At 38.9% G+C, this 14,590-nt stretch overlaps 1 protein-coding gene across 4 annotated transcripts in view; it reads left to right on the forward strand.

Moving 5' to 3' along the window:
• Positions 1–14,590, forward strand: part of POC1B (POC1 centriolar protein B) — a 135,734-nt gene that overhangs the window by 98,265 nt on the left and 22,879 nt on the right. For all 4 annotated transcript variants that reach the window (XM_057556679.1, XM_057556681.1, XM_057556680.1 and 1 more), the window contains one exon: positions 10,885–11,103. In XM_057556679.1, coding sequence (XP_057412662.1) covers positions 10,885–11,103 — 219 coding nt within the window. The remainder of the gene's footprint in view (positions 1–10,884; positions 11,104–14,590) is intronic.

The following is a 14,590-nucleotide window of genomic DNA, read 5'->3' on the forward strand; positions in this document are numbered from 1 at the left end:
TCAATGAATGTTATTGTTACCCTGCTGTACTTCAGGTGTCTGCAAAAAAGTAAGAGGTAAGGGAACATGTGTGATTTCTTCCTTTTATGGACTTCCAAAGCATTTGTTCTTTTCTTACAGTCATTTGCTTGTGTTTCTTGTTTATTCACTGCTGGTATGTGCCAGGCACTGCAGGGGGTCCGGGCCTTGCTCTGTCTTAATTCTCTCCCCATAATAGAGACTCCTCCTTGATTGCCGGTATCACATTGTACTCACATTTAACATTGGTAAATGCTTAGTATAATGTCAGTGTTCAGTAAGCATTCACGCAAAAAATGAATATTAGCAACTCTGAAGTAGGAGAGGACCTCAATATATTGGGAGCAAGCAGGTACTGCAGCCTCATTTGCTAGACTTTTAATAACCCAGAATCTTAAACATATTTTTTTCCCTTTTCATTTTTTTTTTTTTTTAATTTTATGAATGAGAGCGTTGAAACTTCCCCAAGCTGTGCATCTTGCTCTTTTCCTGTACAAACAGGAAGCAAAGGCAGGCTTGGTCGGTGGGAAAGAATCTGCTAATATCTAGGTCCAAATAGCTTTGAGAGACCAGAGAACAGATCTGTCAGTTGGCTAATGTGGGATGGAGATCTCGTACTTTTTTTCTCTCTCTGCCCATACCCTTTTCCCTGTTCTATTCATCTTTATGTGTCATATGATAGTATTTTTTTTTTTTTTTTTGGTCCCAAACAAGAAAACTATTGTTAAGGTTATGGGGATCTTTTCCTGCCTAGACTGTCTATGGCCTTAAATCTTTCTTTGCCCATTTCCTATTGCCCTTTCTTCACTAACCACCCTGACTGCAATCCCCCAGGGTTCGATGACCAATGTGTTAATTAGATTAGAGGCCTTTTCCCATGAAGGGCTGGAGTTGCTACTACAATAAGATTAGTTATATTTGCGACCATGTGTGTACATACTTAGGTATGTTGTGATCCGTGTAAAAAAGACTGTCCTGGTCATAGAGAGTTTGGTTTCCATCTGTGAGAACGGTGATAAACTCTGCACGTGAGTGGTTAACATATTCAAAAATATTTACGTTTCTGCTAAATCCAGTGGGTACAGTGGTCAGAAGAGTAGGCATAGCACAGTCTAGTGAGGGAGACAGACAATAGAGAAGGAAAAGACAACTCATCAGTTATGGAAGAAGACATCAGGATGCCATGGTAGCCAGTAGACAGACCACCTTCATTAGGGTGGTCAGGGACTACTTTTCTGAAGATGTGACAATTAAGCTGAAATTTGGAGATCAAAAAAGATTCAGTCATGCTAGGAGGGCAGAGAAGGCACAGCAGAAGCAATGTTACAAAAAAAAAAAAAAAGTCTGTCTTTTGAGCAGGAATTATTTATTTTAGGGTGAGGATGGCTGTGCACGGCCGTCCATACAATGTCCCCAGTCAATGAGGCGGCTGCCTAGGATCAGGAATGCAGACTGTGACTGTGAGACAGGACTGCTTGGTGAACTCTTCGCATATTCCATACTCATTTTTACACTGCTTTCATTTCATTCAGTGTTTGCCACCAGCCAATAGCTGGGGACCCAGGTAGGTAAGTGCTGTAGGTTGTTTTCTAAGTTCCCTTAGCTCAGGACATGAATAAGTAGGTCGTAGGTGCTTCTGGGCCCAGCTAATGAGTGGCATTAAAAATCCTTTATGTGAACTTGTTCTATGATCTATGGTTGCTCGGAGTTTTGCTTCTGAACATTTCAAGGACAGTTTCAGATTTTCTTCATCACACAGAGTTAAGTAATTCAAAGTGTTAGTAATAGGATTCTTTGGGGGGTGTGGATTTTAATGAGTGCTTTCTGCCCAAAAAAGTCATTTTCATTCAGGTATTTTAGGTTCAGACCCTAATATTGTCAGGTATATCACAAAGGTGGAAAACTGGGGGTACAGAGCATAACTGCTCAGAGACCAGGATGGTTTTGGAGATAAACATAGGCTGGTATGCAACAAAAGTAGAAAAGATAAAGTACCAAATGACTGAAGGTACCAGAACATAAGCTTCAGGAGAGCAGAGTCTTGGGTCCTGCCACCCACTGCTGGGTTCTCACCATTGAGAACTGCGCCTCACACAGAGCGAGGCTCCAGAAGTGTTTGTTAAGTGAACAAACGAAAAGAACCTGAGCAGATCCACTCAGCTGGGTAGGAGTACTAAGATGTGTTTTATGCATATTTTAAAATAAGCTTGAACTGGGGGTGGTGGATTTTGAGTTTGTTTTTATTATTTTCAACAAATGATGAATTAGTAAGATTATGACAGAGGTAAATTTGAAAGTTTTCATCTTCCTAAAAATGGTTGGGAAGATCATGGAGAACAGTGGCTTTGATCCCAAGGTCACAATACCCAGAGTGCTTTGGCATCTCTTAGATTTATGACTGGTTATGTTTCATACACCTTTCCTACCTGTGTGAGCTTGGGCAAGTTATTTAGTCTCTCTGTATCTCTGTTTCCTAGTTTGAAAAATGAGAATAGTAGTAGAACAGAACATACCTGATAGGGTTATTGTGAAGATTAAACCAGTTAACATGCGTAAAGCACTTGAAACAATGCCAAGTACACAGTAAGCTCTGTACATGCTGGTTGTCACCACCATCGTCATCATTAGAAGTACACTTGCCATGTTTGAGGTACCTTCTGTCTGGAACTCTCATATGCCAGTGATAACCAGGAATGAAAAATTGATTAAAATTTTTAAAAATTCTGTGATTTCTGTGATGCATATATTTGGATTCTTTGTTTTTAAAATAGCTTTAATGAGATAATTCACATACTAGAAAACTCGCCATTTTAAAGTGTACAATTTAATGATCTTTAGAATATTCACAAAGTTGTGCAACCATCACCGCTAATTTTAGAATATTTAATCACTCCAAAAATAATTTTAGAGTATTTTCATCACCTACATACCCATTATCAACCTCTGCCCATTCTTCCCTCCTCCCAGCCCCTGGCAACCACTAATCTCAGTCTGTCTTCCTGTATTTGTCTATTCTGACTATTTCATACATATGGAATCACATAATATGTGGCCTTTGTATATGGCTTCTTTAACTCAGCCTACTGTTTCCAAGGTTCATCGTGTTGTAGCATGTATCAGTACTTCATTCTTTTTTTGTGGGTAACTAATATCCATTGTAAGAATAATACCACATTTTGTTTTTCCATTAATTATCACAACATTCTGATGCATATAGGTTGTTTCCATTTTATTGGCTATTCTAAATAATGCTGCTGTGTATTCATGTACAAGTTTTATGTGGATATATGTAAAGGATGTCATTTCTCCTGGGTATATACCAAGGAGTGGAATCACTGGGTCATAGTAATTCAATGTTTAATGTTTTGAGGAATTTTTCCAAACTGTTTTCCAAAGTGACTGCATCATTTTACAATCCCACCAGCAATGTATGAGGATTCGAGTTTCTCTACATCTTAACCGACACTTGTTATATTCTTTTTTATTTTAGTCATCCTAATGGGTATGAATTGGTATCTCATTGTGGTTTTGATTTGCATTTCCCTGATAACTAATGATATTGAGCGTCTTTTTATGTGCTTATTGGCCATTTGTGTATCTTCTTTAGAGAAATGTCTGTTCAAATCCTTTGACCATTTTTAATTGGGTTGTCTTTTTATTGTTGAGTTGTTAAGAGTTCTTTATATGTTCTCATACAAGTCTCTTATCAAATACATGATTTGCAAATATTTTCCCCAATTCTGCGTGATTTGTTCCCACTTTCTTGTTACCTACTTTAAAAAAATATTTACTTATCTATTTGGCTGCGCCGGGTCTTAGTTGAGACATGCGAGATCTTCTTTGCTGCGTGCAGGATCTTCATTGTGGCATGCAAACTCTTAGTTACGGCACATGGTATATAGCCGCCTGACCAGGGATCGAACCCGGGCCCCCTGCATTGGGAGCATGGAGTCTTAGCCACTGGACCACTGGGAAGTCCCTCTTGTTGTCTTTTGAAGCACAAAAGTTTTATGTTTTGATAAAGTCCAATTTGTTATTTATTTTGTCATTTGTAGTTTGGTATTGTATCTAAGAAGCTTCAGTCTAATCCAAGGTGAGGAAAATTTACTCCTATGTTGTCTTCTAAGATTTGTATTGTTTTAGCTCCTATAGTTAACTTTATGATCCATTTTGAGTTAATCCTGTATATGGTGTGAGGTAGGGGCCCAAATCCATTCTTTTGAATTTAAATACACAGTTTTCCCAGCACAGTTTCTTGAAAAAGACTATTATTTTCCATTAAATTATCTTGGGAACCTTGTCAAAAATCAATTGACCATATATGGAAAGGTCTATCTATTCCATTGATCTATATGTCTGTCCTTATGCCAGTCCCATGCTGTCTTGATTACTGTAGTTTTGTAGTGAATTTTGAAACTGGGAAATGTGAGTCTTGAATTGTGTCCTTCAATATTATTTTGGCTATTCTGGGTTCCTTGCATTTCTATATGCCTTTTAAGACCAGCATGTCAATTTCTTTTAAACAGGCAGCTGAGATTTTGATGGGGATTGTATTGAACCTGTATATATCAATTTGGGGAATATTGCCATCTTAACAATATTAAGTCTTCTGTTCCATGAACATGGGGTATGGAATGTCTTTTCATTTATTTAGGTCTTTACTTTCTTTCATTGATGGTTTATTTGTAGTGTTTGGTATATAAGCCTTGCACTGTTTTTGTTAAATTTATTCCTAAACATTTTATTCTTTTTTTTTTAAATTTATTTATTTATTTATAGCTGTGTTGGGTCTTCGTCATTTCTGTGTGAGGGCTTTCTCTAGTTGCAGCAAGTGGGGGCCACTCTTCATCGCGGTGCGTGGGCCTCTCACTATCGTGGCCTCTCCCGTTGCGGAGCACAGGCTCCAGACGCGCAGGCTCAGCAATTGTGGCTCACGGGCTTAGTCGCTTCGCGGCATGTGGGATCTTCCCAGACCAGGGCTCAAACCCGTGTCCCCTGCATTGGCAGGCAGATTCTCAACCACTGCGCCACCAGGGAAGCCCCATTTTATTCTTTTTGATGCTCATGTAGACTGAGTTGTTTTCTTAATTTTATTTTTAGATTTTTATTGCTATATGTTTGGAGGGCTTATTTGTTTTATTGTGGTAAAATATACATATCATAAAATTGACCATTTTAACCATTTTTAAGTGTACACTTCCCTGGCATTAAGTATTCACAATGTTGTGTACCCATCACCACAATTTTGAGATCTTTGTCATCATTTCAAACAGAAACTCTGTCCTCATTAAGCAATGGGTACATAAACTGCACGTTTCTTCTCCCCTCCAGCTCATGGTAACCTATACTCTCTCTGAATTTGCCTATTCCAGGTACCTCATATTAGTGGAATCATATGGTATTTTGTGTCTTGTTTTCACTTAGTATGTTTTCAAGGTTCATCCATGTTGTAGCATGTAGAATTCTATTTATTTTTATGGTTAAATAATATTCAATTGTATGTGTGTACCACATTTTGTTTATACATTTACCTGTTGATTGGTACTGGGTTGTTTTTATCTTTTGACTACTGTGAATAATGCCACTATGAATATTGGTGTACAAGTATCTGTTCAAGTCCTTGCTTTCAGTTCTTGTGGATATATACTCAGGAGTGGAATTGCTAGATTGTATGCTAATTCTGTGTTGCAACCTTTGAGGAATAGCCAAACTGTTTTCCACATCAGCTGACCATTTTATACTCCCACAGCAATGCAGGAGGGTTCCAATTTCTCCACCAATGCTTATTATTTTCATTTTTAAAAGTAATATTTTTTATTTTATATTGGGGTATAATTGATTTACAATGTTTAGTTTCAGGTGTACAGCAAAGTGATTCAGCTGTACATATATATATATCTCCATTCTTTTTCAGATTCTTTTCCCATATACGTTTTTACAGAATATTGAGTAGAATTCCCTATGCTATAAGTTGGTCCTTGTTGATTATCTATTTTATATATAGTAGTGTGTAGATGTTAATCCAAAACTTCTAATTTATCCCTCCCCCCGACCTTTCCCCTTTGGTAACCATAAGTTTGTCTTCAAAGTCTGTGAGTCTGTTTCTCTTTTGTAAATAAGCTCATTTGTATCATCCTTTTAGATTCCACGTATAAGTAATATCATATATTTATCTTTCTCTGTCTGACTTACTTCACTTAGTATGATAATCTTTAGGTACATCCATGTTGCTGCAAATAGCATTATTTCATTCTTTTTTACATCTGAGTAATATCTCATTGTATATATGTACCACATCTTCTTTATCCATTCATCTATCAGTGAACATTTAGGTTGCTTCCGTGTCCTGGCTATTGTAAATAGTGCTGCAATGAACAATGGGGTGCATGTATCTTTTCGAATTATGGTTTTCTCCAGATATATGCCCAGGAGTGGGACTGCTGGATCATATGGCAGTTCTGTTTTTAGTTTTTGAAGGAACCTCTATACTGTTCAATTTTTTAGAATAGTTTCAGAAAGACAGGTGTTAACTCTTCTCTAAATGTTTGATAGAATTCACCTGTGAAGCCATCTGGTTCTGGACTTTTGTTTGTTGGAAGATTTTTTTTTTTTTAATTTATTTATGACTGTGTTGGGTCTTCGTTTCTGTGCGAGGGCTTTCTCTAGCTGCGGCAAGTGGGGACCACTCTTCATCGCGGTGCGTGGGCCTCTCACCATCGCGGCCTCTCTTGTTGCGGAGCACAGGCTCCAGACGCGCAGGTTCAGTAATTGTGGCTCACGGGCCCAGTTGCTCCGTGGCATGTGGGATCTTCCCAGACCAGGGCTCGAACCCATGTCTCCTGCATTAGCAGGCAGATTCTCAACCACTGCGCCACCAGGGAAGCCCTGTTGGAAGATTTTTAATCACAGTTTCAATTTCAGTACTTGTGATTGGTCTGTTTATATTTTCTATTTCTTTCTGGTTCAGTCTTAGAATATTATACATAAGAATTTTTCCATTTCTTCTAGGTTGCCCATTTTATTGGCATAGAGTTGCTTGTAGTAGTCTCTTATGATCCTTTGTATTTCTGTGGTGTCTGTTTTAACTTCTTTTTCATTTCGAATTTTATTGATTTGAGCCCTCTCCTTTTTTTTCTTTGAGTCTGGCTAAAGGTTTATCAATTTTATTTATCTTTTCAAAGAACCAGATTTTAGTTTCATTGATCTTTTCTATTGTTTTCTTTGTCTCTATTTTTTATGTCTCCTCTGATCTTTATGATTTCTTTCCTTGTACTAACTTTGGGTTTTGTCTGTTGTTCTTTCTCTAGTTGCTTTAGGTGTAAGGTTAGGTTTATTTGAGATTTTTCTTGTTTCCTGAGGTAAGATTGTATCACTGTAAATTTCTCTCTTAGAACTGCTTTTGCTGCATCCCATAGGTTTCAGAACATCGTGCTTTCGTTTTCATTTGTCTCTAGGTATTTATTGATTTCCTCAGTGATCCATTGGTTGTTTAGTAGCATATTGTTTCGCCTACACGTGTTTGTGTTTTTTACAGTTTTTTTCCTTGTAGTTGATTTCTAATCTCATAGGGTTGTGGTCAAAAAAGATCCTTGATATGACTTCCATTTTCTTAAATATACCAAGGTTTGCTTTGTGGCCCAGCATGTACTGTATCCTGGAGAATGTTCCATGTGCACTTGAGAAGAATGTCTATTCTACTGCTTTTGAATGGAATGCACTATAAATATCAATTAAGTCTATCTGGTCTAATGTGTCATTTAAGGCCTGTGTTTCCTTACTGATTTTCTGTCTGGATGATCTGTCCATTGATGTAAGTGGGGTGTTAAAGACCCGCCCCCCCCATTATTGTATTACTGTCAGTTTCTCTTTTTATGGCTGTTAGTGTTTGCCTTATATATTGAGATGCTCCTATGTTGGGTGCATATATATTTCAATTGTTATACCTTCTTCTCAGATTGATCCCTTGATCATCATGTAGTGCCCTTGTCTCTTGTAACAGTCTTTATTTTAAAGTCTATTTCTTCTGATATGAGTATTGCTATTCCAGCTTTCTTTTGATTTCCATTTGCATGGAATACCTTTTTCCATTCCCTCACTTTCAGTCTGTATGTGTCCCTAGATCTGAAATGGGTCTCTTGTAGACAGCAATATATATGGGTCTTGTTTTTGTATCTACTCAGCCAGTCTATGTCTTTTGGTTTGAGCATTAAATTCGTTTATGTTTAAGGTAATTATATGTATGTTCTTATTGCCATTTTGTTAATTGTTTTGGATTTGTTTTCCTAGGTCTTTTTTCTTCCCTTCCTCTTTTGTTCTCTTCTCTTGTGATTTGATGACTAACTTTAGTGTTGTGTTGGGATTGCTTTTTCTTTTGTGTGTGTGTTTATCTATTGTAGGTTTTCAGTTTGCAGTTACCGTGAGGTTTTGATATAGCCATACACACACACACACACACACACACACGAGATTGTTTCAAGTTGCTGGTCTCTTAATTTCAAATGCATTACCAATATATCCTGCATTTGTACTCTCCTCATGATTGCTGGTTTTGATATCATATTTATATGTGGATGACTTCTTACCTTTACGATTGCCTTTATCAGTGAGCTTTCCCAATCATAATTTTCTCATTTCTAGTTGCGGCCTTTTCTTTTCTGCCTAGAAGTTCCTTTAGCATCTGTCATAAAGCTGGTTTGCTGGTGCTGAATTCTCTTAGCTTTTGCTTGTCTGTAAAGCTTTTGATTTCTCCCTCGAATCTGAACGAGAGCCTTGCTGGGTAGAGTATTCTTGGTTGTAGGTTTTTCCCTTTCATCACTTTAAATATATCATGCCACTCCCTTCTGGCCTGCAGAGTTTCTGCTGAAAAATCAGCTGATAACCTTATGGGGATTCCCTTGTATGTTACATGTTGCTTTTCCCTTGCTGCTTTTAGTATTTTCTCCTTGCGTTTAATTTTTGTCAATTGGATTCATGTGTGTCTTGTTGTGTTCCTCCTTGGGTTTATCCTGTACGGGACTCTCTGTGCTTCCTGGACTTGGGTGACTGTTTCCTTTCCCATGTTAGGTAAGTTTTTGGCTATTATCTCTTCAAATATTTTCTCAGGCCCTTTCTCTCTCTCTTCTCCTTCTGGGACCCCTATAATGTGAATGTTGGTGTGTTTAATGTTGTTCCAGAGGTCTCTGAGAGTGTCCTTATTTCTATTCATTTTTTCTTTAATATGTTCCATGACAGTGATCTCCACCAATCTGTCTTCCAGCTCACTTGTTCTTCTGCCTCATTTATTCTGCTAATTGATTCCTTCTAGAGTATTTTTCATTTCAGTTATTGTATTGTTCACCTCTGTTCATTTGATTTTTAAATCTTCTAGTTCTTTTTCAAACAAACATTTCTTGTATCTTCTCGGTCTGTGCCTCCATTCTTTTTCTGAGATCTTGGATCGTCTTTACTATCATTACTCTTAATTCTTTTTCAGGCAGATTGTCTATCTCCACTTCACTTAGTTGTTCCTCTGGGGTTTTACCTTGTTCGTTTGTCTGGAACATATTTCCCTGCCGTTTCATTTTGTCTAACTTCCTGTGTTTGCAGTCTCCGTTTCTGAGGCTGCAGGTTTGTAGTTCCTCTAGCTTCTGGTGTCTGCACCCTGGTGGGTGAGGTTGGTCCAGGGGTTTGTGCAGGCTTCCTGGTGGGAGGGACTGGTGCCTGCCCACTGATGGGTGGAGCTGGGTCTTTTCCCTCTGGTGGGCAAGGCCATGTCAAGGGGTGTGTTTAGAGATGGCTGTGGGCTCAGGATTACTTTAGGCAGCCTGTCTGCTGATGGGTGGTGGTGTGTTCCCACCCTGTTGGTTGTTTGGCTTGAGGCGTCCCCGCAGTGGAGCCTGCAGGTTGTTGGGTGGGGCCAGGTCTCAGTGCCAAAATGGCGACCTCCAGGAGAGCTCACGCTGATGAATATTCCCCGGGGCCTCCACCACCATCGTCCTTGTCCCCACAGTGAGCCACAGTCAACCCCCGCCTCCCCAGGAGACCCTCCAAGACCCACAGGTAGGTCTGGCCCAGGCTCCTGTGGAGTCACTGCTTTGCCCTGAATCTCAGTGCGCATGAAACCTTGTGTAGGCCCTCCAGGAGTGGAGTCTCCGTTTCCCCCAATCCTGTGGAGCTCCTGCACTCAAGCCCCACTGGCCATCAAAGCCAAATGCTATGGGGACTCCTCTTCCTCCTGATGCCAGTCCCCCCTGGCTGGGGCGGGGGGCCTGACATGGGGCTCAGAACTCTCCCTCCTGTGGGAAAACCTCTGTGATATAATTATTTTCCAGTTTGTGGGTCACCCACCTGGTGGTTATGAGATTTGATTATACTGTGAATGCGCCCCTCCTACTGTCTTGTGTGGCTTCTTCTTTGTCTTTGGATGTAGAGTATCTTTTTGGTAGGTTCTCTTTTTTTTTTTCGATTGTTGTTCAGCAGTTAGCTGTGTGATTGATTTTGGTGTTTTCATGAGGGGAGGTAAGCTCAAGTCCTTCTACTCTGCCATCTTGTCTCCTCCCCAAAGAAATCAAATAATAGTCATCTTAATGGATGTGACTTTTTAAAAATCAAGAATTAGCATGTAACCACCTTTTTAATGGTAGAACACCTGATCTTTCAGACAGATACATACAAAGTATATTTTATTGAAAAAAAAAATCAAGGAAAATTGTGAATTTCGTCCATCCTTTTGTAGGCTTTTTTTCCTTATAATTTCCATAATCTGCTGTAGTTGAAGATGAACAATTAAATGAAAGCTGGGCTTTTAAAAGAGGAATGTTGAAAACTTTTATATCATTTTAAAGTTTGGAAAATATAACTCTTCCTATCTTTTCTATGGTGTCAAAGACAACAGAAACCACTGTTCGAACTCTACCAGACAAGGGTGAAGAGATCTGCGGATATTTCTTGAACCCTTCTTTAATGTCATCAGAATGTTCACCTACAACCTTGAAAAAGAAAACAGAAGAAATGAGCTACCTCCCTTCTGAGAGTCAACGAAACATACCGCTCGCTGTGACCGATGCGTTAGAGCATATTATGGAACAGCTCAATGTTTTGACACAGGTGGGTTGGCGCGCTTTTCACTTGGGGGTAAGACGTACAAAATCCTAGTTACAGAAGGTTGCAGAACTAGCAGAGCAGGGAGAAAATGTTCTTTCTTAGCAAGGCAAGCTCAAAGGTGGTAGTTAATATAGCAGCGCCTGCTGTACTGAGCTGCTCTAAACCTTACAGAGGCAAAGTCAGAGCCCATGCACACATATACACATATGCATGTGTGCACACACACACTGTACTCTATCTGGCATCTGAGGACTACAAGCGAATGGGGGAGACCATGTACTTCATGCTACAAATGTATTATTTGATTTTGGACAGTAATGTTTGTTTTGCCCTAAGAATTTTTGATGCCATGTATTCAGATTTGGACATTATCAAAGAAATATTTAGGGCAATAAGAAAGATGTATTGGGATTAATCATTTCGGTTAGAATGAAATATTGGCAGTGCTTTAGTTTTTCACTCTGAAGAAGTTCTCTCTGTCCACTGTATAACTTCCCTCATTCCAAAGCTCCTTATGTTGATGCTCTGTTCTTCTGGAGGTGAGGTTTCCACATTCCCCTTTTAGAATATTACCCAGTCCTTTGATGTCAATATAATTCTGCAAGAAGGGATACCATGGATCTTAATATATCAAAGGTCTTCCAACTCTTGGTCAGGAAATACAGATGTCATTTAATGGAAGTGGTGTATTAAGATGGATACATCAGAGGTTGCCCTTCCAGCTCTGCTCAGTGTTTCCTTTGAAGAATTCTTATTGTTCCTCTTTGATAAACAGAATGAGGATATTAATATTTGTTAGAGCAGACACCGTCCTAAATTATACAGAAAGAGGCTATAATGTGAACCAGAGAAGACGTCAATTACTTTTGCAGAATAAATATTTCAAGTTGAAATTGCTCTTGCATAGAAATCATCTAATTCTTATTCTCAACCCTGGCTGTACATTATAATCGTCAGGGCAGTTAAGAATCATCCAGATGTCCAGTTCTCGTCTCCAGAGAATTCAAGGCCCTGGCATCGGACTTTTAAGGTTCCATTTTGGGTTAAGAGCCAGTAATTAAAATTTTTACCCTTTAGATAACATCTCAGGGCCTTGGAGTTAAGGGATGTGGATGTGGGTCATGACATTGTGGGAATGAGCCTTGTGAGACCTTGGAGTCGTAAGATCTGTTCAATGAAAATCATAGGAAAATCATCAATTTTGCTTTGCAGTATTGTGCTAGAGGTGACTTTGTGTTTATCAGACTTTCCTTTCCTTTAAAAGGCAGTTGTTCTCTCAGCTTCATGCCAGCTTTAGTTTTGGTTGGCCTGTTTCCCAGGGCCCTGGCTTCCTCACCTGCACTGTCACATTGGGTGGCAGGTCTTCTTTAGGGTCTTTCCATCTTCTACTCTGTCAGCTTCGTGACTCATTTTGCCTTCTTTTTTCCTGATTCAAGGTTAAATGGATCACTTTAAACTTTACTGAAAGTCTGTAATTTTTTACTTTTAATTTTGAAGGACTTTCCTTCAAATATGAAAAGTTAAAAGCAGGCACAGCACACTTGCAAAATGGGAACAGTGTGAATCTGGGGGCAAATAACAAGTAAAATAAACACATTCAGATTCACTTCAATTACAGATGACTGAACATCTCCTAACCCAGTGGCAGTGCTTATAATTCAGTACAGATTGTAGTATCACTTTCTCATTATAACTTTTAAGATGGTTGGTAGGTAAGTGGAGTGAACCAGTGTTAAAGGTGTTGATAATACACATATCAAAAGCTTTTGCATCTTACATTGTGATAATATATGTAAAGTATCAGGCAAAATGCTTGGCACATAGTAGGCACTCAAGAAATAGTAGAAAGTATTATCAGCATTGCCATTAATTTCAATGAATCATGATCTATAGTATGGAATATGAGAAATTTCAATGAATCATGATCTATAGTATGGAATATGAGAGCAAAAACTATTAGATAATGTTTTTGTTTTAAACTGATTGATTACCTTCAGAGGCTGGTAGGGAATCAATTCATTATTTTGAAACTTGTCAACTAAAGTAACCAAGCATTTATGTTGCTTTTCCTATATGAACTGTACTACCAGGTAACCAAATAATATATGAGAGAAGTGTCTTGTATAAATTATCCCAACTAATATAAATTTTTTAAGTGATGGAATTAGAATATCACTGGCAATCTCTAAGAATCGATAGATCTAGGCATTAAGTAGCTACTAACAACACAGAAAAAGAAGCAAATATTATTGTGCCCTCAAAAGAAAGACTAGTCTTACCAAGGGATCTAACCTGAGTCTTACCAAGCCTTTGAATCCAGCTTCCAATTTACATAAAATACAGAGGGTAGAAGAACAGATTAAACTGTACCCAGAGTTCGCAGTCCCTGAAATCCAGACTGGTAGAGGCTCTGCAGGTCAAATGGCCTGAACCTGTCAAAAGACAAATTATAAAGAAAATAAATGGAGAGAGTGGGGATCTGTAGATTAAAAGACTTTAAATGACATCAAATCTTGAAAATGGGTAAGATATAGTGTCTAGGGATGTACACTTGAAAGATAAAACCATAAAGACATGCAGAAAAGTGATTATTATAATGGTCAGGATAGGGGCTGTTATGGGGGAAGGCGCACGCAAGGCACTCTGGGTGGCTGGCAGAGTTCTAGTTCTTGACCTGGGTGTTGGTCATAACGGTGCTTTTCTCATGAGAGTTCATTAAGTGCCACATGTTTTTTGTGCAACTTCCTGAATCTATTTTATCGTATAGTTTTTTTAAAAGATAAAAGACTGAAGATGAAGTCGTCTATCACAATTAGATTTAAAAGTAGTCACGCGTGTGTGTGTAGTTATATACTCACTTATGAGCTGAAGGAGTTAGAATAGCTAAGATTCATGAAGTCCTGTGTGCCAGGCACTAGCTTAAGCATTTCACATGCCGTATTTCATTTAGTCAGTCTTCCTAACAACCCTATGAGTTGCTGTCATCTTCTGGGTGCAGAAAGGGGTAGCAGTCATTATATTTTCAAAGTAAGCTAGGTATCCAGCTGTCTAGGGTAATATAGGTATGGTCCGTCATGGATTGATTGGGACAGAATGACCAGTGATGCCATTTAAGTAGCGGTGGGGTTATGTGGCATTCCATCCCCACCTCCCACATTCCATGTCACCTGTGACACTACGTAACATGCCTCATGTGGCCTCTTCTCTGGCATCGATGCTTTAGAAGATCAGACTTCAGAATTACCTACAGAGGCTTGATCATTTACTCCGTTTTCCTCAAATGGTTCCTTTTTTTTCTTTTCCTCAAACTGCTTGACAGTGCTTTGCCTTGTGTTAGGGCACAGAAGCGGGGCAAGTTCTGGGGCTCATTTCTGAGCCAATCTCCTGGCAAAAGGGTGGCATTCCAGTTCTGAAAAAGATCAATGCTGAGATTATCATCATCATCCTCACCACCAGGTCATCGGGCATTGATTATTTTGCCCTCCTTTTT

The sequence above is a fragment of the Balaenoptera acutorostrata genome, chromosome 11, assembly GCF_949987535.1.
Source record: "Balaenoptera acutorostrata chromosome 11, mBalAcu1.1, whole genome shotgun sequence".
Lineage (NCBI taxonomy): Eukaryota > Metazoa > Chordata > Mammalia > Artiodactyla > Balaenopteridae > Balaenoptera > Balaenoptera acutorostrata.